Consider the following 26,426-nt stretch of genomic DNA (forward strand, 5'->3'; position numbering starts at 1 on the left):
CGGAAAGAACTTTTGTCACTGACTGTACACAGAAGTTTGATTTTACAAATTATTTTGCATTAATAAATTTATAAATCTACCCGGAAATCCCAATTTAATTTTCGTTCTCTTCTTACAAATGGGGGGACACGGTGGCTGAGTGGTAGAGCGCGCTTACGTCTGGTGCATGGGGTTATTGGTTCACTTCTCCGACCAAGAAAGTTTCTGGTGGACAATATCGTGTCCGTAGGTTTTCTCAGGATACGTCCGTTTCCTCCCACATTCTCATTCCACCAATTCTACCATCACCATTCACTTGCTTTAATCATCTCCTCCCTTAACCAAACGGGCATAATCATGGGACATTAAACTCGAACATTTCATTTCATTTCATTTCATTTTTCTTCTTACCATTTTGTTGCAGGTGCGTCGACAGCCTCTTGAGAAATGAATCTGGAGTTCCGAGATGAAGAAACATTTCATCATATTTTTGAAAGAGACTTCTATCCATGGCATCGGGAACATTGTTAGGAAAGGACATTCATCCTGTGAAAGGTACATAACATGTTGTTTTTAGGATTCTCGTGTCACTACTTTTAGATATTGTGTTTGTTATGTTTGTTGTTTCTACGGTATAATTACTGGAAGTTTAATTTAAAAATTTTCTAGAGGAAGGAGGAATTTTGAACTAAACAATGTAATAATTACATCCTCCCTCCTCCCTGTGCCAAATAGAAAATGGACATTTTCTGCGACGCTATTGGACATACATTATTAAAACTGTCTTGACAAGCACAGAATGTCATATACCGTATCTTCTATTTGGTACTAGAATTCGTAGAATTTACAAATAATTGTTTTTTTATAAATACAATTACGCAGAAAATAGTGAATAAATAAACAATGGTAATGTTAAATTTTAAAAAATGAGAAAGAATGACGTATATTTTACGTCATCTTACACGTAATGCAGTAAATACAGAGGAAAACAATTTAATGCCTTAAATGCATGTTAACCCAGAATATTTCATAACCAACGCGAACTTTCATAAATGTAAATTTTTTACCTGAGAAAAATTAAGATATTCGAGACTGGCAAACACAGTCATTGGCGTCGTCAGAATTTGAAACGTGGAGGGTGCTGACGTGGTGCACAAGATAGAGAGGGGTACAATGTTATTTGAGAGAATCTAACATTATTATTCTTTTATTCATGCAAAATTCTCTTAAAAAGGGCAAAACTTATAAGCAGCCTTAAACTCTTCACACATAATGACATGAAATGGTTTGCTTGAAAGTTTTTCTGACTCTTGAATAATAATAATAATAATAATAATAATAATAATAAATCCGTCTTGCATGAAAACAGCATTAGCGTCTAAGATTAAGCTTTGGTATTTCTGGGAGGTTGCAGTACTTCTGTTTCTTTCCTACTTTCTTGTGGTTGTATGTTTTATGCTGAATTATGGAATCCATTTAGAAAATAATTCAGACGAGAAGTTCATGTTAAATCCGCACTAATTAGTTCAGATTTTTATTTTAATGCTGAAATGTCCCAAGTTTTAATATTTATAAACTTAATTTCATTTAAGCAATATTTAGTTTATGTATATAACGCAAATTAATTTTTACAAATCAAGAGACATTTAATTAGATTTGAAGGAGGCAATTGAAAAAAATGAAAAGCTTGAATTTCTCGTCCATTTATTGTAGAATCGAATGAGCACTTCCCGTGTCGCTGTAGTTATCTTGCCGCAACGACACCACACAATAGGCAGTGAATGCTTTTCCGTCATATATACAACTATATAATAACTACTTCTGAAGCAGCAACAAGGTCGATCGAAAGTTCCTCCGCATGGTGTTGCTATTGTCGATTCATAGGAACCGGAAGATTATTGATCAGACTATGTAATTGTTACAATTATTGCAATTTCGCATTCGTATTCTAATATACGACATACATTTTAGTCTGTGTGTCGCGCTATCATAATAATAAATAGTCACGCACCTATCTGCGCCATCAGGTGTTAAGCTGTTGAACTATTGTGACCATTTAATTGAAACTTAAAAACTATATTGTTTTAACATTCTCTCTCTCTCTCTCTCTCTCTCTCTCTCTCTCTCTCTATATATATATATATATATATATATATATATATATATATATATATATAATACATGTGTATTGTTTTAAAACGCTCATTTAATATCTATTGCTGGATTTTTTTAATCGTTCAGTCATACATGCATTACGAAACAGGTTACATGTATCTTGGAAAGGAGCTCGTCGAGTTGGTGGAGGTCATGACGTCACCTGTTTGGCCTTTAAGAGTACAACACAAAAAGCTTATTTCGTTCTTTCGCAAATGTTGTTTATGGAATGCAATGTCTTCGACATGACCATCAAATTGAGTACAAGTGTCATGGCTTCTTTTCTCCTTTTTCTCTCCCCTTCCTCTCTAAAATTTCTTTATCATTGTTTACTTTCAGTTAAAAGGCACTGGTCTTCAGTTTAAAATCCACTCTCTATATAAACATTTTCCATTTTCCTCCAATTCCCCTTTTCAAGTATATGATGCCGACATGAAAATGATACCGTTTGGAAGGTTGCTTTATTCTGGAGAGAATGAGGAACGAACCAAAATTCTAGGATAAATAGTGATGATCACTGCTTGAGCAAAAGTATAAATTTACTTTAGAATTCCCCAAAAAGTTAATTTAATTATGTTAAAATACGAATCATATTTAGATTTGAGCATTAATGTTTGTGTAGCCGCATATTTAGCCACTTAATGACCTATTGCATGTATTTGGTGTAGCTGTAGTATTGTTTACTACAATTACAGCATTTTGTTCATGGATGGAGGACAAAAATAATATTTAATGTATTCTTTTGGAGTCCTATCTATTTTGATGTGACGCTCTTTAATTATGCAGCAGGCCGAAGGCTCGAGAAGAATAACTAGTTTAAATAACTGAACAACTTTAAGACAAAAGATTGACAACATTAAATTTTGTTTTCAGCACATTTCATTCAAAAAAGAAATGAAATTTCAAGTTTAATGTATTTTTTCAAGACCCTACTATTTCTAGATTGGAATGACTATGAATTGACTCTCGCAAGAATAAGTTCAATCTTGCCTCTAATGCTTCCATTGAAACCGGAAGTATGTAGATATGTACGATCACTTCCGGTTTCAGTACAGATCCTCACAGAGCAATCCTAAAATAGGTTTCATATTTCCCTTTCTCCGCCTATTAAAACCGGATTTGATAAAATCTGTTACTTCTGGACAGGCTTGTATCCAGGGGGGCTTAGGGGGCCGGGCCCCCTAAATTTTCACTGCCCCCTTAAAATTTTGACGCTAGGTTTGCAAATGAATTATAATATGGTGATGAACTATATTATGGTTGGATCTCCCCCCTAACTTCTGCCGGGCCCCCCTAAATTTTTGGGCTGGCTACCGGCCGGCTTCTGGATAGTATTTTGGACGTATATAGTTCGAAAGTCTACTGTACTCTATTGCCTTTTGTATATGTTCGCGATCAAGGTTTATGCAGCCTTATACACGTCAATAAATATCTCAAAAACAAATGAATAATTAAAGCGATAAGCAATATATGATTAAGTGGAGCTCTCTGACGTACTTACGCTAAGCCAATCAATTAAATGTCACCTCATTGCAATTGCAACAACTCTGTTGCTATCGTGTGTGGGAACTCTGTTTCCAATGGCACATTGCTTAATCTAGAATATTGGAATTACTCGTATTAATGTTTAATGAACATGCAATGAAGCCATATTGAATGTGTTTTTCTTTTTCTGCTCTTTTCAAATGATTATGTCTTCTGACTGCCTGACATAGAATATCTTAGGAAGGCATTGGAGCTTTCGTCATTGTGATCAATTAAGCGTCTAAATTTTCGTGACACAATTACTTCGATTTTCTGTCACTCTGCCGTTTGTCCGTCTTCCGATATGAAGACGAAAGGTTAGAACACGTGCTTTTTGAATGTAAGATTCCAGGTTCGAATCCTTTCGGTGTTTCCTAGTATCCTAAGGCAGTGGTTCTCAAACTTTCCGATAACGCGGACCCTCTGTTTCTTCGGAAATCGATCTGCGGACTCCCTTGCAATGCTTTCTCAAATTTCACTTGGTATTAAAAACTATATTGATTAGAATTACCACTGACAAGAAAAAGATCAAGAAAAATAATGGAATAAGTAATTTATTCTAAAGATACATGATTGTTTCCTAGTGAACGAAATTTCAATTGAAAATAATAACTTTCATGACTGAAAATCAGTCTTTTTTTATTTTTTAAAGGAAGTCCACTTGATAAATTATTAAATGTGGTGTCACTATTGTGAAGAATGAAATTCTTTGTGTTTTTCCATAATTGCATTGAAATCTGGAATAAGTTTTGTCACCATCAATTTTAGGTCCGATTCCACATTAAGACGATTTCGCTTTAAGGTTTTAATACTGCAAAGAGCAGAAAAGGTTTGCTCACGCAAGTAAGTGGCAGGAAAAGGCATCAAACGTTGCAATGCCTTTTTAGACAAATCTCTATACTCACCGGGCAGAAATCTAGTAAAGTAGGAAAACATTTAAATTCATAAACGTAGGTATAATTTCTAATTGCTTTTTTTTTAGTAACTGAAAAAATACTTCTTGCATAATAGGTGTGAGTTCCCTTTTATTGCAACACATTTTAATTTTTAGGCGTCACGGACCCGCTGGCTTGATCCTGCGGACCTCACTTTGAGAACTATTGTCCTAAGGTATTTGGAGAACTATACAAACTAAGGTACGACGGCAAGTGAGGCAGAAGCAAATATTTGATGCTTTGTACCCATCATTGAGACAACCTTTATTAATCTATTGCTGGATGAAAGTTTCCCCATATACTCGTAATGTCTGCATCTGAGAAGGTTGCAAGGCTACGGAATTCGATTTTCTCGACCTTTCCAGCTGAGTTTTTCCATCTATTCCCGACAGTGAAGACTTCCTTACAGGGTGGCCAGTCATATCCAAATTTTCTTCTAGAAATCACAAATCAAGGAAACAAGAAAGAAGCACATAACGAAATGCTTAGAATAAAATGACATTATTATTATTATTATTATTATTATTATTATTATTATTATTATTATTATTATTATTATTATTATTATTATTATTATTATTATTATTAAGGTAAATACTTTCAACCAACACGAGAAACCAAATCCATTACATGAAGTATCTAATCCTTAATATATTATGGTTTCCATCTCTTTAGTTCCTATTCTTATTTTCAATCTCAATAAGGTAATTTTGTTGAAAGAAACGCAAGCACTGCGTAAAGCTCTTTTTGCCTAAAGTTGTAGACAATCCTTTTCGAAATTATCTTTCCGTTAGCTGAATTCATTTTCTTGAACAAGGTTCGTTGATGTAATTAATCCTTACTATAAAAAATAAGTCTTAGTCTGTGAGTAACGCTAATTCCTAACAGTTCACAGCGGCACTCAATCACCAATACAAGTCGCTAGTGTGCAGACAATTTGCAGATTTAGAATTATTTTGACGATTTAATTGCAACTTAAAAACTGAATTTTTTCAATTTAATTGAAAAGAAACACTAAAAATGAATAAACAAACAAAAGATTTTTTTAGAAGTTTCATCTGTGCTATGTAGTCTGCCAAAACACTTTAAAAATATCAGTTTTCTAACTTCCCGCTGTGATTTAGCTACTAAATGAGTACGTAACTCGTGACCCTTGTAGCGTAGTCGCTAACACTATTGCCTTTGGTGCGAGCGGTCCTGGATTCGATTCCAGATGGTGACACTCGGTCGAAAATGTGCAACAGCCTTTTCAGGCTAATCATCCTGAGTGGGGTTTCCCCTGGATTTTTCTCATTGACACCAGGTTAATGTAGGGACATACAGGTCCTACGTGCTACTTCTCTTCCCTTCATTGGATTGTGTGTTCGCCGAAGGACGTTATCCCTCATAGATGAGGGTGTAGATGCCGATAAGACCCATAAATATGTATAAATAAAATAAATAAATAACAATTGAGCAATTCACTTATGATAATATTTTCATTTTTTATTTATTTATTTATTTATTTAACAATCACCAGATACAGCTCAGAGACCATTTTATACTGGATATCTAACAACAACAATAACAATGGAAAGGATTTGTGAAGGTATCGGCCAGGCCTGTTTAGGAGGTACCATCCTGGCATTTGCTGGTAGGACTGAGGAAAACCCTGGAAAACCCCAGTCAGGATGGTCAGCAAGGGAATCGAACCCACGACCTCCCGAATGCGAAGCCAACGCTCTACCACTTGAGCTACTTCGCTTAAGAATAGTACATTTGTTTTTAAAATCTTTTGCAGGTACATTAATATTTTTATTTATTATTTACGAATACAGTACAGTTATGTAGTTATTCACACTACAAGCAATTAATAAAACACAATAAATTATTTTAGAAGCACGTCAGTTAGGTAAGGGCGCCGATTTCTCTGTAACTTTGGAAGTGGGGGCATTCAGATGTGTGTTTGGTTGCAGAAGGCATATGTGAAAATTTTAAGACAAATTTAATTCAAATTATGCCAATATTCATAAATGCAATGCGTGGACCCACTCGAGCATATAAACCTGTTCTCCCGACAGTGTAGTAGAAGACAGGAAAGAACCATGATACACTCTTTAGAATAAAGATTTAATTTAGGAGCCACAAACCATACTTTTCTTTTCATTCATCAGATCAGATGAGCGTTCACCTTTGGTGCTTGGCGTTCCGGGTTCGATGCCAGCCCCCGCCAAGTGAACTTTGTGTGCGGGGTTTTCTCGGGGTTCTCCCATTTCCTCCCACTTTCTTCAGTCCACCATTTCATTCATTACTCATCATCACCGTCTCCTTTAGCCTAACCGGCATAACCATGGGACGTAAAACTCAAAGATTTCATTTCATTTTTTCGTCAAATTAGGTATCATGTCCGGGGCGGATAGAATCTTTCAGGGGGGCGCATGTGGCCCGTGGGCTGTAGTTTGACCATCACTGAACTAGAACATTTCAAATAAATTTTTGACTACATATAGTTGAAGTATACTGAAAGTATTTGAGAACAAGATCCTGAGACGAATATTCGGACCCAAAAGGAACGGGAATGGGGAATGGCGGAAACTTCATAATGAGGAACTACATAAGTTATATGGTTTACCCAACATTGTTAGGGTCGTCAAGTCTAGAAGGCTTAGGTGGGCGGGTCATGTAGCTAGAATGGGAGAAAGTAGAAACGCTTTCAAAGTCTTGACTGGAAGACCAATCGGAAAACGACCATTAGGAAGACCTAGGCGCAGATGGGAGGACAATATTAAGATGGATCTCGCAGAGATTGGAATACTAAGTCGAAACTGGATCCAATTAGCTAAGGATAGAAGTCAGTGGAGAGCTTTTGTGAACGCGGCATTGAACCTCCGGGTTCCATAGGCCATAGAGTTAGTTAGTTAGTTATAGTTGAAGTATGTATTGGGTGCATGGTGCTATGTGCGATTTTTATTCCTCCTTAAGAGTGCCATTTTTCTTTTCTTTTTTTTATTTAAAAAAAGTATGTGCAAATCCCAAGGAGAAAAAGAATCATAGAGAAGACAGTGTTTCTTTGCCAATAGGTTTAAATTATTTTACGTGGTTTGTGGTTTCTGTTTTAATTGATTATGTTTACGTGCACGTTTACTTTGTTTTGTTTCATATAAAAACGGAAGAAAAAGAAAACAAAACCCATCATTTTTAAGCTTAAATACGATAAATACTTCTTTTAGGAACTTTGTAGAGTCTTTTAGAGCTGCTTTTAGCGATATTTTGCAAATTAGATTTGGCAACAGTGATCATGGTTTTATCATAACCAACTTCGGTCTGTTTTACTACTTTTTTTTTCAGGGGGATATGTCCAAAAACTTGGAGAATGGGCACCACTACTTAACCACTAACAAATATAAACCCCTCTTTTCATTATTATTATTATTATTATTATTATTATTATTATTATTATTATTATTATTATTATTATTATTATTATTATTATTATTATTATTACTTTTTATATTGACATGGAAAGACTTTTTTCTTTCAGACTGCTGTGGATATGTTTATTCGTGAGTTGTGTTTCAGTTACACTATTTCTGATTCTGGAATCGTGGAGAAAATACCAGGAAAATCCCACTGTTGTGACCATTGAGAGAGACTATATTAATTGGGAACTGCCAGTGCCAGCTGTTATAATGTGCTCCTCCGAAAACACGGATCGAAGAGAAGTCAACGACTGGATCAAACAGTAAGGCATTTTCGATCCTTTGTTACTCGTAGTTTCTCAGCCCAATATTCTAAACCTTAGACTAAATATATAGGGTGGCTCGGAGCCGAGTGACACATTTCAAAATTGAAAATTGCGCAGGCGCGATAGCTTAGAATGGGTTGCGGCTAGGGAATGGAAAGTGGACAGGATGCCATCTCATAAGAAGACTATAGTGCTGCCAAAATGTCTTGATCCGTGGCAAAAATGTGAACTAATGTTCACACCCACGCGTTCAGCCAATAAGGATTGAGCTGTTGCTAAGCGAGAGACCGGATGACGAGTGGGAGTGGTATTCCTTCAGTCGATAGCAGCGCTTCGAACGGAAGACTAGGTGTCAAGTCAATGTGGTAGTGGTATATCTGTACAACAGTTACAAGACCTTTAAGGTAACGCCAGGTAACAATGAAATGTCTGAACAATCGCTGCACTTTAATAACTGACTTCGTTTCGTAGTAAGTACGAACACAGAAAACACATTGTTTAATGCTCCAACGATGTTAAGGGTCTTCACTACAGCGAAATTAAACTACCGCTAATTTTAGAGTTTTTCTGTAATATCTTCAAAACAAACAAAAATATTTGAAAAGCAAAAACGTAGTGCACTAGACAATATTATTTTGCATGTGATACCGTTATCACAACTCACCCATCTGCTTTCGATTGGCAGCTGTAGATAAATTTAGCATTTTTTGCTGGTTCTTTAAATAGTGGCATACCAGAAGCAAATAGGTAAATAGTGATAAAGGTATCACAACCAAAATCGCATTGTCTAGTTCACTACGTTTCTGCTTTTCGAATATTTTTATCTGTTTTGAAGATATTTCAAAAAAACTCTAAAATTAGTGGTAGTTTAATTTCGCTGTACTGAAGACCCTTAATGGTAACTATCATGGTATTCTTCAGTACCGTGCCGTAGGGGGGGGGGGCGACGCCCCCGGGCGCCGAAGTAAGAGGGTGCAGAATTCGAGAGGGTAAAATGGAAGGGAAATAATGAAAAGTGCTCAAAACCAAGGAAAAGCAGAATTTATTTTTGAAAATTACCTTACACTTTGCGCCAACCATGGTGGTGCTTCGCGGCTGGTCTGTCGACCTCATTCATATGTGCGGGGGCGCCATCGTATTCTTTCGCCCCGGGCACTGATTTTCTACCAGTGATGCTAGGTTCTCAAGCTAAAATTTCCCTCAGGAATGCTCAAAATTCCCCTTTTAAGAAAAAATCTCCCCTTTCTTTCGCTTTATATATATAGGCCTATATAATCATTGTTTAAAGAGAGCATTATTGCCTATCTATGAATTATTATGCTGTGTCCATATCTCTACAACATGCGTTTGTGTTTTTGATCTGTTATTACTTCAATATTATGTTGTATAATGACGTCCTGAAGCCAGGCCGCGGAAGGGTTATGGGGGAGGGGGAGTTTATCACTTTGTGTATGGGATTCTGGGAAGAATAGCACCGTCTTTCGCCATACTACCGCAGTGCTTAGTAACATAATATTTGTTGAAGAACTAACTTTCCCTACATTTTCTCTCATAATCCTGAAATGTCCATTTTTCCCTCTTTAAGAAATTCTTTGCTAAATATCCCTACGCCGCGGGAAATTTCCCTCCAACTAGCATCACTGTTTTCCACGGCACGGTACTGATATTCTTATAAAATGGCATCCAATTCCTCACCCGTAACCCACTCCAAGCTATAGCGTCTGTGCAATATTCAACTTTAAATTGTGTCAGTCGGCTCCGCGCCACTCTATGTCAAACTGGTACTTTACCTAATATAGGATACTTTGATACTTACGATTATTGTGTTATAATGTACATTTATAGGATGATTTTTTAAAAAAGAAACTATAGATTTCATTTGTTCACACCGTATAGAAATTCTAATTAAAGTTTATTTTTTATGCAATTGGTGGCAAATGATCAAGGAAGAATGAGAAGCTAATGAGACTATGTTTAAATTTACCCCGCATAATATAGGCAACATCTCAAGAAAAACAGCGAATATCCATCATTATCAGTATACCTCACAATTGAAACAGACTTTTAAATTTTTTAAGCGGGATTGAAGAATAAAATTAAAATTAAAGTATTAGTGGTAAAAAACATTTAAAAAATATTAAACTATATCATCATTAATTTGATTTGATAATTAGTTAAGCGTCCCTTTGAGCAGCGAGGCTTTAAATGAAACGTGGACCTACAGTTTAACGTGGAATCTTAACCACATGAGCTCCTGCTGGGAATCGAACCTAGGTCTCCACGCCTAAGGCGCGTAGGCTAACCGCTTATACACGAGGGAACTCTATTATCATTAATGAAACGAAAGAAGACACATAACAATCTGACCTATAGAGATGTTGAAAATGTCCGTCTCATTTGGTCAGCATTATTTTGTTAATACATATTGATATTTCCAACGCTATAGTAAACAATAGTTTTATAGTTTTATATATAGTTTTATATATACAGTTCACCTGTGAGTGTCGTGGTGTGAAAGTGGTGCGGTAAAATGGGCGACCTGACAGACTTCCAAAGAGGCATGATCGTTGGTGCCCGTCTGGTTGGAGCTTCAGTGGCAACAGTGGCGAACATTGTGGGGGTATCGAGAGGCACTGTGTCCAATGTCACGAGGGTATACACAATTCATGGGCAAACAACGTCTGCAAAGCACAACAGTGGTCGAAAGACAATCCCGTCAGATAGGGACCGGAGGGCATAAAAACGGATTGTAGCCGCTGAAAAGAAGAACACTGCAATGAAAATTACGTCTGAACTCAATTCCGGCCTACAGAATCCGGTTTCGTCGAAAACAGTGCGACGGGAACTTCATAAAATGAAAATTCATGGCAGGGCCGCTATCGCCAAACCCCTGGTCACAACAGTAAATACGAAGAGGCTTATCCAGTGGTGCAAGGACCACAAGGCGTGGGCTCATGGGCGGAAACACGTAGTGTGGTCCGATGAATCGACCTTCACCTTGTTTCCAACAACCGGTCGTGTTTACGTATGGAAAACACCGTCACAGGCCTCTGATGCAGACTGTCTGCTCCCAATTGTAAAGCATGGGGGTGGTTCTATTACAGTATGGGCAGTGATATCGTGATTTTCTGCAGGTCCCATCATAGCCCTGCATGGAATGATGAATGCTAAGGCGTATGAGGCCATTTTGGGGGATCACGTTCTACCGATGGCCCAAATATTGTTTCCTGATGGTGATGGCATCTACCAAGATGATTTGGCATCCTGTCACGCTGCAAAAACGGTGAAATCATGGTTTGAGGAGCATGACCAGGAGCTATCACACCTCCCCTGGGTCTCACAATCACCAGATCTGAATATCAATGAGCCATTGTGGTCTGAGTTAGAAAGGCGTGTTCGGTCTCATTACCTTCCACCAGCATCCCTAAGGAACTGGAGCATGTTTTGGAGGGACAATGGTACAAAATTCCACACACCACGATTCAGGAGCTGTACACTTCCATTCCACGTCGGATCCAAGCTGTTTTGGACGCAAAAGAAGGTCCCACACCATACTCGGTATGATTTTCACACTTTTGCAAACGTTTTAGACTTTTGTGTCCAACCCATATATATATATATATATATATATATATATATATATATATATATATACATATACATATATATATATATATATATATATATATATATATATATATATATATATATATATATATATATATATATATATATATATATATATATAAAATTTACTGTGCCATTACTGTTCGGCCTAGGGTCATGGTTCGACCGCCATTGTCTTCAGTATAACAAGCCCTTTCCAATGGTACCACTCATATGTCCGTATCGTACACTAAACCGGAAAAATCGAAAAAAACTAATTTTTTTCTAAAAAAAAAATCACCCCCTCGGAATAGAATGAAATATTGATATATGTATGAAATATAAGCAAAATCGTTAGAGCTGTTTTTTTTTTAATTTCAAATTTTCATCCTTTAGTAAACTACCCCTATTTTTGTGGGTAGGAAGAAAATTCAAAATCCATTCCCTAGAGAACCTTATACTTCAAATATTTAAGTTTAAAATTGTGGTGCAGATACGCTGACCGATTGGGCTCTAGATGAATAAACATGTTAACATTGGAGGGACAGATACTCAAAAATAGGATTTTCGGTATATACGAGCCATGAAACGTGAAAATCCGTTGAAATCACGAATCACTCGAGTTTTTTTACGGTCATCATACTATCTTATTTCCTATCATTCGAAAGTAAACATTATATAACAATACTAATAATAATAATAATAATTAAGCATGCATTAATTGAATCGTTGAGTTCGAAAACCGATCATCTCCATCGAAGTTAATTTGAAAAGAGTGACAAACAAAACTAAATTAGTTAACATGCATCTGTCATATAGAGCTGTTTTCATTTTCGGACCGTAGAACTGACATTTCTCTACTTTCAGAAAATGGAAATAACCCTCTATGTCAGATACATATTGATAAATTTAGTTTTTTTTTTTTTTTTTTTTGTCACTCCTCTCAAATTAGCTTCGATGGAGATGACCAGTTTTCGAACTCAACGATTCAATTGTAAATTTCAAGGCAAGCGATCAAATTCTATTGATTATTCATAGAATTATTTTTAGCGCATCAGTTGTTTTCGTGAATGGACACGGAATACAAATAATTGAATTTGGCATATCAGCAAAAAAACATAATGACTTTGAAACAATTGTGTCCGTAGAAATAAACGAAAAGAGCGCTGCCCTATTTCTAATGCTGAAAATGCAATTTCCTATTGTTTTGTCAAAGCCTATGGGCATTATGTTTTTCGGTGATTATTCCTCAATGGCATGTCCAATCGGGACATGCAACCTCTTACGACACTCAGCACAAGTTCTGGAATCATCATGTCAAATTTTGTTAGAACGGTGTGGACATCTTGGAGGAGTATGCGGACAGATGAATTTCTAACTCGAGTAAAGAGAAGCTTCGCCATAATAATAATAATAATAATCATAATAATAATAATAATAATAATAATAATAATAATAATAATAATAATAATAATAATAATAAAGAAAATACCTATTTCTAAATTAGCTTTATCTTTTTGTTTCTAAAAATGTATGTTATGTATTCTTTTAACATATTTATCATGCTGATAGTGTGTGTTTCTTTCACAGAGGTTTACCAAAGTCTGTGAATAAAAAGGAGTTCAGGAAATTTGCCTCCTATGTAAGCAATGTGAACATTCAAAATTTGAATGGTGCTGCAACGTACGAGGCGACATCTATTGAGCAAAGACTTAACCTCACTTCTTTGAGAGATGTTGCTCTAAGGGTAAGGTTCATTATTATTGATTACAAACGTAACTTTTTTAAAAGTTTATTTGTTATCCTAATATCTATAACAGTGATTTTCAACTGGCTAATGCGTGACGTAAGAGCAAACTTTATAATTAGAGAAAGAAGAGAGAGAAAAGGAGGGGAGGTGTATGGGAGAACCAAGTGTTGCCAGTGTATCTGTAATTATGGGTACACACATAATAATAAGCCTGGAAAACCAGCGACTATGCTATCTTGCCTGCAGCACTATTCTTTCTCAACGCCAGTTATCTGTCTTCTTCTTTTCTTTCCGTGTAATTTGTTGAGAAAGGGGACATCGAACTGTAACGTCACAGATAAACCAGTAGGAAATGACTAACCTACAGGGTTTGTCCGGAAAGTAATAGGACTGAGTCGATTAAAAAAAAAAATATTGAGCCAATCGTTACAATTCTTTAAAAACTTTCAAAATAGGCTCCTTCTGCGTCGATGCAGCGCTGCCAGCGCGATTTCCAGCATTGAAGGCGTCACGGAAGTCATTCTCCGGAATAGCCTTGAGAGCCGCGGTGCAAGTTGCTTGGATCCCCTCTGTCGTCTCAAAATGCTTGCCTTTCATCGGGCGTTTCAGACGAGGAAACAAAAAGAAGTCCAGGGGGCCACATCTGGGCTGTAGGGCGGCTGCGGAAGCGTTGGGATGGTCAGATAGCTGTTCACAAGAAAGGCGGTGTGAGCCGGGCGTTGTCGTGTTGCAGCTTCCAGTCGGCTCCGATGTCTGGTCGGACCCGATTGACCCTTCGTTTGAGTCTCTTGAGCACTTCCACGTAAAACTTGGCACTGACGGTTTGTCCAGGAGGAACAAATTCATGGTGGACGATGCCTTTGATGTCAAAAAAGACAATGAGCATCGTTTTCACTTCGGATTCGCTCATTCTTTCCTTTTTTGGGCGATTAGACGCCGGCGTGTGCCACTCGGAAGATTGCCTCTTTGTCTCGGGATCATACTCAAAGATCCATGATTCGTCACCTGTGATTACGTTATTCAAAAATTGGGGGTCACTTTCACACATGTTCAAATTTTTTTGGCACAATTCCACTCGCCGCAATTTCTGGTCGTCAGTGAGCACTTTTGGGACAATCTTCGCGTACACCTTGCGCATGTTCAAATGCTCCGTCACAATTTCATGAACCACAGTTTTTGGTAAATTTAACATCTGGGCAATTAAACGAATACTTAGTCGACGGTCTGAGTTCAAAACTTCGCGCACACGAGTCACATTGTCGGTGTTTGTCGAAGTCGAAGGTCTTCCAGCACGGTCTTCATCGGTGACCTCTTCCCGGCCCTCCGAAAAGGCCTTGTGCCACCGAAACACACCACTTCTTGCTAAAGCATCATCTGGGTAAGCCTGCTTGATCATATCAAACGTCTCTGTCGCAGATTTACCGAGTTTAACACAGAATTTAATCGCGTATCTATGCTCTAACGCTGCATTTTTGGCTTGCACCACTCACAGAAACACGTCGCGCGAAAAAGCCTGTCCTGACTTTCCGTGTGCTCGGAGACAACTGACCAGCCGCTCGTTCGTTAGCTAGCAACGCCCTCTACCGGATCCAGTCGGTGCGCGCACGCTCCGAAGTACAGTCATGGCGGAATAAAATCAGTCCTATTACTTCCTGGACAAACCCTGTATATACATGATGTTGCGTTCATTTACCTGTTCTCTAATATCGAATAAATAATAGGATAGACCAATAACTATAGATTATGTGAATTTTTTATTAAACGACTAGAAGCTTTTGAAATGTAGGTGTGGAGAAGAATAGAGGGAATTAGCTGAATCGAGCTTAAAACTAATGAGAGGTGTATTAGAAACGGTTGGGGAAAAAAGAACAATTTTAGATATTAAGAAGAGGAAGAGATACTGGTTGGGATGTTGGCTAAGAAGGAACTGTATCATGAGGGACGTGCTAGAAGGGTATGGTGGCCGAAAAGAGAGGGAGAGGGCGAAAGATACTACAATTAATGGACGATATCAAAACAAAAAAATCGTACGTGAAGACGAAGAGGTTAGCGGAAGACCGTGGAGCATGGAAGCTTCTCAGTTGTGGCAGGTGACCTGCTAATAATGGAGAATACCTATGATGAAGATGACTTCTTTTCTAATGTTTGACTATTTCAATCTGAGTATTATCAAATATATGATTTGGTGGCAGGGATCACTGGGTCCGGATCTTCTCAAAACTTTGTACCTCGACATACATTTGTGCACTTTCTTAATAAAACTATACTTGTTTGGCAGAAACTTAACTGATATAGGCTAATGATATGGTCTTATACTTCATCTGTACACTTTCATATCTTTAAAAAAAACAATCTAGTTCTATGATTCTTTCATAGAATATAGGTGCCAGTACAACAATTACTTACCGTCTTTTCGGTTGTAAAATAATAACGGTTCAATACTACTAGTATTGGATCTCGCAAACCTTGGACTGCTCTCAACAACATATTTTTGGCGCGCATATGGTTGGTGGTAAATGCTGCAACCAGTTTTCCGTGCTGACTGCTAAGTTTTTCAGTTTTTTTTTTTTTTAAATCACGAATAGATGTTATCTCACTGGCGTGCTGACCAACGTTGCCGACTTTCCAAAATTTATGTGGGTGCATATCAATGGCGAGACATGTTAACCTATATCTTTTCAGGAAAGTCTCTTTATTTGATTGAATTATTTTTAGTTAAAATCTTTTGTAAATACTGTCATAAAGGCCTGTGCTGTAATAAAGTAAAATGTGCCGGTATTCTAAGAATAAGTTGGGGCTGCCCTACCTCAGTTGGTAGCACGACTGATTTAGACGCAAGAGAAACGGGTTCAAACCCGGATTCAAAGTAAAAATCTTGTGGGTGCCGTGCATCCACAAGATTATTTGTGTGGGTGCCGTAACCCCAAAGCACCCACGCAATCGGCGCGCATGATGCTGACTGCCACGAACCTAAAGCAAACAACACTTGGGAAGAGGGAGAGATATGGTAAATATGAGAACAATAGAATATGTGTAGAATAGAATTACAGCAAAACTTATATAAATCGGAATTTGAGGAACCCTTCTTTTTTCACTATGTATGAACAATGTTAGAAGTAAAATGAACATTAAGAGTACTATTTATATGCTGATTTTGTATAGGGTTATCTTGGAGGTTCGCCGAAGATATTACATGAATTTATTATAAAATCTTTAAAAACTGCGAACCTACTTTTAAAAAATGCACTAAAATGCAGAAAATAATAAAAGCGCTAAAAAAAAGTAGAAAAAATAATAAAGTGCTTAAAAGCACAAAGTAATATTAAGTCGTGCCAAACCAAACATAGTAATACTTCATAAAATTACCATAGAAATAATTTCATGTTAGGCATTAATTTGTTCACCTTGACATGACCCCAAAAGTATTTTATAGATAATAGTAACAACTTATTTTGTGCTTTCGAAAGCTTTATTATTGTTGTTTTCTGTTTTTTTAGCGCCTTTATTATCTTCAGCTTTTTAGTGCCTTCCTTGAACTCGATTCATACTTTTTTATTATTTTTCTTTTCAGTGTGTTTTGAAGTCAACTATTTTTCTTTTATCTTCTTCTTTTTTTTTTAAGAAAATTTCACTTTTTTGTTACCCCAGTACCTTAGTTAGATACCTAATCTAAAGGTAGACAATAACTTCCTATAAAATGGATCTCCCTACGAAATATGTGTGAACGAATGCGTACATTATCAAAATTATTGAAATATTTTTACTATACTAGGTGAAAATATTTCCTGGGAATAGTTCATTAAGTTAGTGAGAACCACATCAAAATATCATGTAGTCTAAAAAGTAGTTAACCTTACGTCATTTCATAGTTGACAGTTGAGGATAGTACATGTCAAACAAGTGTTGGAACTCTTATAATCACATGTAAGGTAGTACGCCGTAAGGGTGAGTGAGCTTTCCGCAAAACTGTGCAACATTTTACTATTTTATTTCGATAAAGTCACAAATGCTCCGCAAGCCCGTGAAGAAAAGTTGTGTTGTTTATAGGTAATATACGTTACCAAAAGCAACAACCAGAAGATGATTCAGTCACTTTTATTCTGGAAATTTCGATGTCAAACATGCTCCTTGCAGTGGACAACCCATCACACACAAAAAAAAGGAAAAAAAAAAGAAAAAAAGTGGATGAGATTCTGACAAAAGTTGAGCAACACCGGCGTGCAAGCAAGCATAGTCATTCGGAAAGTTTATTACCCCCTTAGTTATACGCAAGCCACATTACTTCAATAAATTTCTGGTTGCAGCATATTTTAGGCTAAGTTTCTCCATCGCGTTGCAGGAATTATTTAAATTTTCTTGAATTAATTAATGAATTATTAAAATGTTTCAAGTATTCGTAAGAACCTTCCTTGGAAATAGCTCGTTCTATTAGTGAAAACTGCCGACATAAACTCTGCTGAAGACAGCAGGCTAATGAGGATCAGGAGAAGTATTTCCATGTATGAGATATGGATAGAGAACGTTTATCAGTGTTCCCCGTGAAGATGGTAACAGATTAACTCCATTAATGAACTTGGCTGAGATAATCACTCTAGCTATTTATTCCAAAAAGCAGAATTCAAAGATTCGTTTACAACTATGGAATATGAGGAAGAGATAGCCACCGTTAAAATCTCCGTTATCCGTTAATATGTTAAGGAATAAGGAAACCGGCCATTATTTGAGAGGAAATTCAAGCATTTTTCTTCTCTGTTTTACATTTTTTTCTTTATTTTTTATTCACAAAAATGAAATTTCTCAGTTTTACGTTCCACGATTATGTCATGTAGGAAGAGACGAAAGTTTTTCATAATTTTGATATTGTGTAGCATTAATTATTACAATTCTCGCAATAATGTCGCATTTATTTTTTTTAAATGTAGCACAGATTAAAAAATATATAGTAATTTTAAACAGTATATTTTTGGTAGTAAGGTGTATCTATTACAAAAATGAGGATATATCTTGATTAGGTGCACATTCTAACTAATGTATTCACTGAAATATAGATATTAATGAAAAATTTAAATACTTTCCCTAACTCCTTAGTTAAAGGATAACGTGCAGCAAGACATTACCAATTCTTCTTTTAAGTTTGTTCTCCTGTCAGTAACAATCATATTATATTTGGAAAAGAATCTCTCGGCATCAACACTCGAGACTGGCAATCATATTAAACGTAACGAGCTGACAGCAAAGAACCTGTGGTTAATTTTTAAACTGTTTAACGCAGGACCACTACGGGAAGAGCGGGTTTCGGCCAATACGATGTGAGCCCGTGGCCACAAGTGTACGAGCGGGTTTCGGCACCACGTTGTGTGCATATGCTCCTGAGTCTTACCTGGTCTCAGGGCACAGCGCACATTGAACGTTCTTGTCTAGGTGAGGTTTCCGTACCTGCAACCTAGAACGTATCTTCATTTTTATATTATCAGGGAGAGCATTTTGGGTGAATGAAAGGTACACAGTTTTCGAGGAGGAAATGTGCGAGTAGAAAGGAAACATTCATTCATAGCAAAGGCAATGTGTGAGGCTTTAATGCGAGTGCCTTTGTTTCTTAAAACGAATCTAATTTGAAATTAAATTCCCGATAAAATTTTGGGTTAGTGTTTGATTGGAAACAACACAGCCTAAAAGGAAACATTTAGATATGAGAGCAGAACGGTGAGTATATGTATAGAAACTGCAACTGACTCGGATTTGCCAATAAATGAGTACTACTTACGGATTTAGTTCCATCCATTCCAGTTTGTTGTAGTCTGTATTAACACTCACACTAACACATCACTAATACACAGTTTTTGAAGGTTATTCAGTGACACTTGTGTTAGTCCGAAAAATGAGGTGGGAAGGTCTTTAGTCCATTAAGCATCTAAATTGCTTGGAGATTAGCTCTGGGCGGCGACCAATTAGGAATCTGGACTCCAGCATCGTAGACTGCTAGGCAACCATCTCTTCCTTCTTTTCTGTATGGGCGAAGTTTTCGGTAATTTTCCCTCTTTTGGGAGGACCACGAGGGTATCTCCTAAGGATCTGAAATACCCTAAAAGTCTATGATAGTCCTTTTCTCATTTTGGGTATTTTCTTCTTCAGATTCGTATATGCTTGAATAACAAAATAAGACAAATCGGAGTATCTCGCACACAGAGAAGTCGCGCGGTTGAAATATCGAGGTAAAAAGCTTAGTGTTACAAGTTGTTGCTTCTATTTGTAACTTCGCTTGGCGTTGTTCGAAGGATCTGGCGTCCCTATCTCAGCAAATCAATTGCTTGTGATGAGAACGTTCTCTTCAGTGTATTTCCATCTTATGTCTGCAGTTTCGTTGTATGTTTTTTTTTTCTGCTGCTTTATCTGCATGTTTGCTTCCGGCTAATGTTGAACTATTGAAAGCTAATTGCATGAGACATGAAAAGTAAACGTTTCTATGGAATGGAAAATTAAATTTAGAATAATCGCGTTTCTTTATTATTTCCTTTGTACTCTTTCTGATTTATTTTGTTTTCCTTTTAGAAATTACAAATTAGATCTGTTTTACGATATAGTCTTAAGTTTGCGCATTTTATGGAGAACTTAATTTAGCATCGTTCATGTTTTCGGTAAAATGCAACGATTTTTAAGTTAAATGATATTGAAAATGCGCTTTTTAGTTATTATTAGCATTAATTAGCAAGAATTACACTTCTTCGTTCTCATTCGCATTTATCGTAAGTAATGTCGAATTTCGCAAAAATTCGCGATAATATAAACGTGAATTCTGGCTCTGAAACTAAATGTTTAAGGTTTCCTGAAACATATACGTATTTTTTTAACGTTTTGCACATATTGCATTAGCGAAAAAGTTTCGTCTCTACACATAGGCTATTAGACAAGGCGATGAGAATGACTGGAATGTGGAATGAAGATAATGCGAGGAAACTGGAGAAGTCCAAGAAAACGCACGCACACGGGTTTTGTCCACCTCAAAGCCAACTTGGTGCGAGCTGCGATCAAACTACGGACCATACACACCGAAAAAAAATTAATGTAGAGTTTTTCCTATATATTTTAAATACTACTTCCGTTGTACAGTATTTACTTTTGTTACTTGAATGTATTGTGTGATTGGGTGTAAGATACGAGACAATGCTATAACTTTGATATTTAAAATAAAAATTAATAAAATAAAATTAATATAAAAGTTAATAGTTTTTATAAATATATTTCAGGTACGCAACAAAATGACAACTAATGTAAACCATTTGACAAGAGAAGTCTTGAGTGTCAAAATTTTGGGAACAGAGTTCGGCCTCTGTAATGGCTACAACACTGCATTACGGTAAGGAAGAATATATTTTAAATAACGTTTCTCTATATTATATTGTTTATATATCTGTTATAATGAAATTAGTTCTTTATAATTAAATTCATGTCATAGCAGGTCTTATTTTCACACTTTACTTGGATTGCTCATTATATTAACCATTGTTGCCTAGCATTCGGCCTCTGTACACGACATACTAAAACCATGCTTAATTATAATATTTAATTTCTTTATTTGCTCTAATAATAAATAGTAAAACATGCTCATGCTCAACATAATCACAACCCATGTTTCAACAATTATATTGAAACAATAAAATTTCAATTGTAATTAAATCGTCACAAATACAAGGTGGCGCGGAACTGACTGACACATTACAAAGTTGAATATTGCGCATGCGCGATAGTTTGGAATGGGTTGCGGCTGAGGGATGGAAAGTGGATAGGATGCCATTTCAACAGTTACAATGGAACTTGAGCGTAGTGTCAGGTAACAAATAAAATGTCTGAACAAGCGCTGGACTTGAATGACTGACTTCGTTTCGTAATAATTAAATACTAACACAGAAAACACATTATTCAACACTCCAACAATGTCCATGGTAACTGTTGTGGTATTCCTATAAAATGGCATCCTATCCTCTTCCAATCTCCCACCCGTATCCCACTCCAATCTATCACGCCTGCGAAATATTCAATTTTGAAATGTGTGAGTTGACTCCGCGCCATTATGTATTATTGTGAAATGCACAAAATAAAGATTAATACTCAAATCAAATCTAAATATGGTTTTCTATATTTTGAAATACAATAGATTTCCGACTATTCAGTTTAATGTGGCGGGAGGGCAGGATTACCATTTCATTTATTTTTTTTTAAAATGTACATTGTAAGAAGAATATTGAAATCTAATGGTGGATATGTTGCATGACTGTATTATTTTACATGATGATTTGTATTAATGGTGAACTCATATATTATAGTTTTTTTGTGTGTTAGATAACTCATTTCTCTTGTTCTTATTACATTTCTTTTTATATTAAATTGAAACTTGGTGTCGTCCCACTTGCGACAGTCCTATTAGCGACAGGAACTGTTAACTGTCCTATGAGCGACCGATTCGATCTGTTCATTGCCCTATGAGTCACTGATTCGTTCATACTAAGATAATGGAAGAACATAAGGTTCTCTCTTCTTTAACTTGTTTCATGCTAATGTGATTTAGAACCTAACAAAATGTACTATGAAAAATTTCGCTCTACCTGAATTTAATACGTGAGAATGCTCTCATTACATTAAAAATCTTTTATACGTTTTTCCTAATATTATATTTTCGAATTAATTTCTATGAATGCACTGACTATATCAAGGGGAAAACTAACTAAATATTTAGAGTAGCTCCGCCTTTGTCTATGGTTCTAATATAATTAAACATTTCATGTTAAAATGGTACGGAGCATAAGTTTAGATTGAATATGTTTATGGCAGGGATACAAATAAGCAACAAAATTTTACTCGCCCAAGAAGAAAGCTACTAGCCCATATCACACAATAGAAATCATTTACTTATCTTCGGTATGATATTAAATACTCGCCCGCACCGACGAACCAGTCGCCCCGGGCTAGTAGCGAGTAGTTATTTGCATCCCTGGTTTATGGCATAAGAAAGAAATCAGAAAGAGGTAGGGGCGCCCGAAGAAAATTTTCTTGGGAGGGGCATCTTCATAGTTTCTGTATCACTTCTGGTATATCTGGTATTTAATATGCATGGTTTGCTATATTACGTATACATTTTCGTGAGCCAGGGGGACGATCCCTGCCTTCCCATCGGGCGCACATGGAAAGAAAGTGTTCACCACTTGAGGATATCAAATAAATCTAAAAACACGGTGTATTCGAAGAAATTATTACACAAGTTACAAATCTCTCGCAGGACTTAACAGTTCGTCTAGTTATAAGGGATTATTTCAGATTGCTATACGATAAGCTTTTATTTATAAGTCAAAATAAGAGAAGAAGGCAATTAAGCAATTAGTTTACGTTTTAGTAGCTTACAATAGGGGGAAGGTAGTTCAAGGACTTTGTTTAGATTTTGGATTGTTTAGAGTGAACTGCATTGTAATTGGTGGGATTAGTTCAGAATAGTCAATCAGATATAAGGGATCTCAAAAGCTGTCTTATATCATTGACATTTTTTCCATTTTATTCTCAGTGTCTTAGGAAGTCTAAAAAGTAGATAGTTGGCGAAACTATTACACGTTTAAGTTTTCCTAAATAAAATATATTACTGTGCTTAGTGAGTAATTAGATTTGAATCAAATTAAGTACAGAAAACAGAGCTTTTGAAGAAAGGGGATATTACAACTGATTTTCAATAATTACATAGGAATATACTTTTCATGGAAATATCCCTGTTGTCTCGTTAAGTTATTTGATATGTTTTATGTCAAATCTAACTCAAAATTAAAATAAGTTTTATTTGCACTCACAGTAGAGGAAAAATATATTTGACGAACAGTATCACTGGCACGTACATATTTCCTACCAAGGTTGTTCAGACGCTAATAACGCCAGAGGCAAACATATTTTACGAGAGGGAATCGTATCATCTTCCATCATCTCAATGTAAACGAATCGGTCGCTCATAGGACAGGTAACAGTTCCTGTCACTAATAGGACTGTCGCTTATGGGACTAATTCTTGAAACTTTGCCCCAAAACAAATTAAATTATTAATCAGAGAATAATCCTGGCATTTACTAATTCTTTTGTTTTACAGAGAGCACCTAATTTTATTCTCACAAACATGTCTCCATTAATGAACATTTTCCCAACAAAGGAAATAAATAAAATATGAAAACTGCATAAATTACTCCCCAATTAATTATTCATTTTTTAAACAAAGCTTCAATATTTGCCTTGAATTTGATTGAATTATTTTTAATACTATGTCTCTCTTAAAAAATACATTGGAAAGATAGGAATAAAGTGATGCCATCTGTTGTTCAATAGTGCTGCTTCAAACTTACATTTAAATGACTACACCCAATAAACATTGGAAATATTTATATTTGGAGAAACTAGTTGAAACTATTAAATGATAGAAACTTACAATACTTGACCGAATATTTTCTTCGCATCGGCGCTTGTGCCAACAGCTACACGTTAAATTGTGAAAATATGAGTAAAATCTTATATACATGAAATATACAAAGTGCTTCAAAACAACACCGACAACGTTTGGAAGGTGATTTCCTGACACTAAGATAAGACAGAAAGTATAGACCAACCTGGGTGCACAAATCCGTTATTTCGAAGTTATAAGCTGCTGAAAACATGAAAAATGACCTTTAAAAATCCATAGTCTCAAAACTATGGCACCTACCGTAGCCGGGTCAAGACTTCACTTAGGAACTAATATGTGCGCTATCCAAAAATACATATTTTAGAATCCTAAGGTACTCACGAAACAATTTTTATAGAGGAAGTTTGGCTACGGGCATATAATTTAAAGTACTTACCAACTTACAACGACTTATCAAAAAGATAGTCGTAAACCTGGTTCGTTTGCTGAGATAAAAATCCGAAGTGGTAGAATTTCTTTGACATTAAAAACATTAGCTTCGATATTTAAATACCATTAATCTCACCTTTTTAATAAAACTGACAACGTCTATAAACGATGTTAAACTGATTTATTATTTGATATAACTTAAATATCCTTTTCTTAAAACTGTTAAGTACACAAACTCACTGACTAGGTAACCATAAAACATGTCCATATCAACCACTATCCCATAATAATCTCATACATATATTAAAAACATTCTTCTTTTGTTAATATGAAATGAACATTCTACTAAGTATAGTGCATATGTATGAGTACTTTCTGCCCAAGGTACAGGTAAATATTACACAAACCAAAGTATTTTGTTATATAAAAATGTCGCTCGACAAAGGGACTGAATATAAAAGTCATGAGTAGGCTTGGCTTTTATCTTCAAGAACCACTGGTCCGTTTACATTATTGTTCTTACATAACATATGTCCATCATATTTTGATCGCACCTTGTATATCTATTCATTACATTTCACGTATACATATATATATATAAATACATTCATAACAATTCTTTCATTTCATCAATATTTATCTTTAATTACATTAATTATATTTATTTCATTATTATCCACTATATTATTAATATATCTTCTTATTAAAATATCGTCGCTTATTTAATTAGTCGTCGGAGAGTGCGATTTCAAAAAATGTAAAGGACAAACGTGGGTTATAAACAATCAGAGCGCATTATATGATAAACAAGTTAGATGTTGCATTTAAAGATATACATAGTAGCACTAAGATGTTATAATAAAGAAGAATTTCCTTCAAGGTAATCGTTGGATAATTGATTTTATAGAATAGATCTTCTTTTTAACATAATCTTTGACAATTAAGTTTTCAACACAAATCAATCTAATATAAATAATCTTTGCTTTTAATTAATTATAAATCGAATTATAATTCCTCATATTAACAAGAAAGAATAAAAATCATTTGAAAATTAATTTTCCAGTCTACTTAAAACTCTATTTAAGCATTTCGAGTAATTTTAAGAATCGTTTTCATTATTGATATTAACACATAAACTTTAAAATGAAATTTACAAGAATCTATAACTAACATGAATTTAACCTAATTTCAGTAACGGTAATCAGGTTACATTCGAACTTGCATACGGTTCTAATAACGTACACTGTACTGCGCTATCATGATTAGGTTCTACATCATGTCATACACGTCTTTCATAGTGATTTTGATTTTGGTATGAAGTCCCATCTCTTGATCTCCAATTACGTCTATCCACGTAGTTCGCTGTGTTTCTGGAATTTCGCTCAGTACTTCGACTATTTTTATATCTACTGCTGTTGGGTGATCTGACATCATAATTACCATGATTAGTTAGGTTAGGCGGATTCTCTACATAACCTTGTCTATTTTGTTCATTCGGATTACTAGAGTATACTCGGCTTAGGTTAGGTTCTGTATTATTCACACTCCGAATATTTAAATTCCGAACAGGCACCAAATGATCTGAATTATTCTTATTTTTACCTATTCCTGATTGTGGATTCATGGCATGGTATTGAGTTTCGTAGCATTGGACAAGCATCAATAAATGGCTGAAACTCATACACTGTGTGGAAAATAAGATCTGTTGCAATTTAAATGGAAGCAAATTTCGAATCGATGCTATTATTCTCGATTCCGATTGCAAAGGATTAACGACCTTTAATTCGTTGTAGACATTTACAACAAATTCTACAAGAGATTTGTGCAATCGAGGATTGAAGTGTTGATTTCTAAGGGTGGCATCTCTATTTGCCAGCAAAAAGTCATTTTCATAATTTGCGAT

At 35.7% G+C, this 26,426-nt stretch overlaps 1 protein-coding gene across 1 annotated transcript in view; it reads left to right on the forward strand.

The window, feature by feature from the left end:
- The first annotated feature begins 409 nt into the window (after positions 1–409).
- Positions 410–26,426, forward strand: part of LOC145665865 (uncharacterized) — a 124,911-nt gene continuing 98,894 nt past the window's right edge. The window contains exons 1-4 of the mRNA XM_081732978.1: positions 410–534; positions 8,113–8,313; positions 13,513–13,669; positions 20,917–21,026. Of these exons, the coding sequence (XP_081589104.1) occupies positions 446–534; positions 8,113–8,313; positions 13,513–13,669; positions 20,917–21,026 (557 nt within the window). The 5' untranslated portion in view covers positions 410–445. The remainder of the gene's footprint in view (positions 535–8,112; positions 8,314–13,512; positions 13,670–20,916; positions 21,027–26,426) is intronic.

Source organism: Thermobia domestica, chromosome 12 (genome assembly GCF_964235325.1).
Source record: "Thermobia domestica chromosome 12, izTheDome1.hap1.1, whole genome shotgun sequence".
Lineage (NCBI taxonomy): Eukaryota > Metazoa > Arthropoda > Insecta > Zygentoma > Lepismatidae > Thermobia > Thermobia domestica.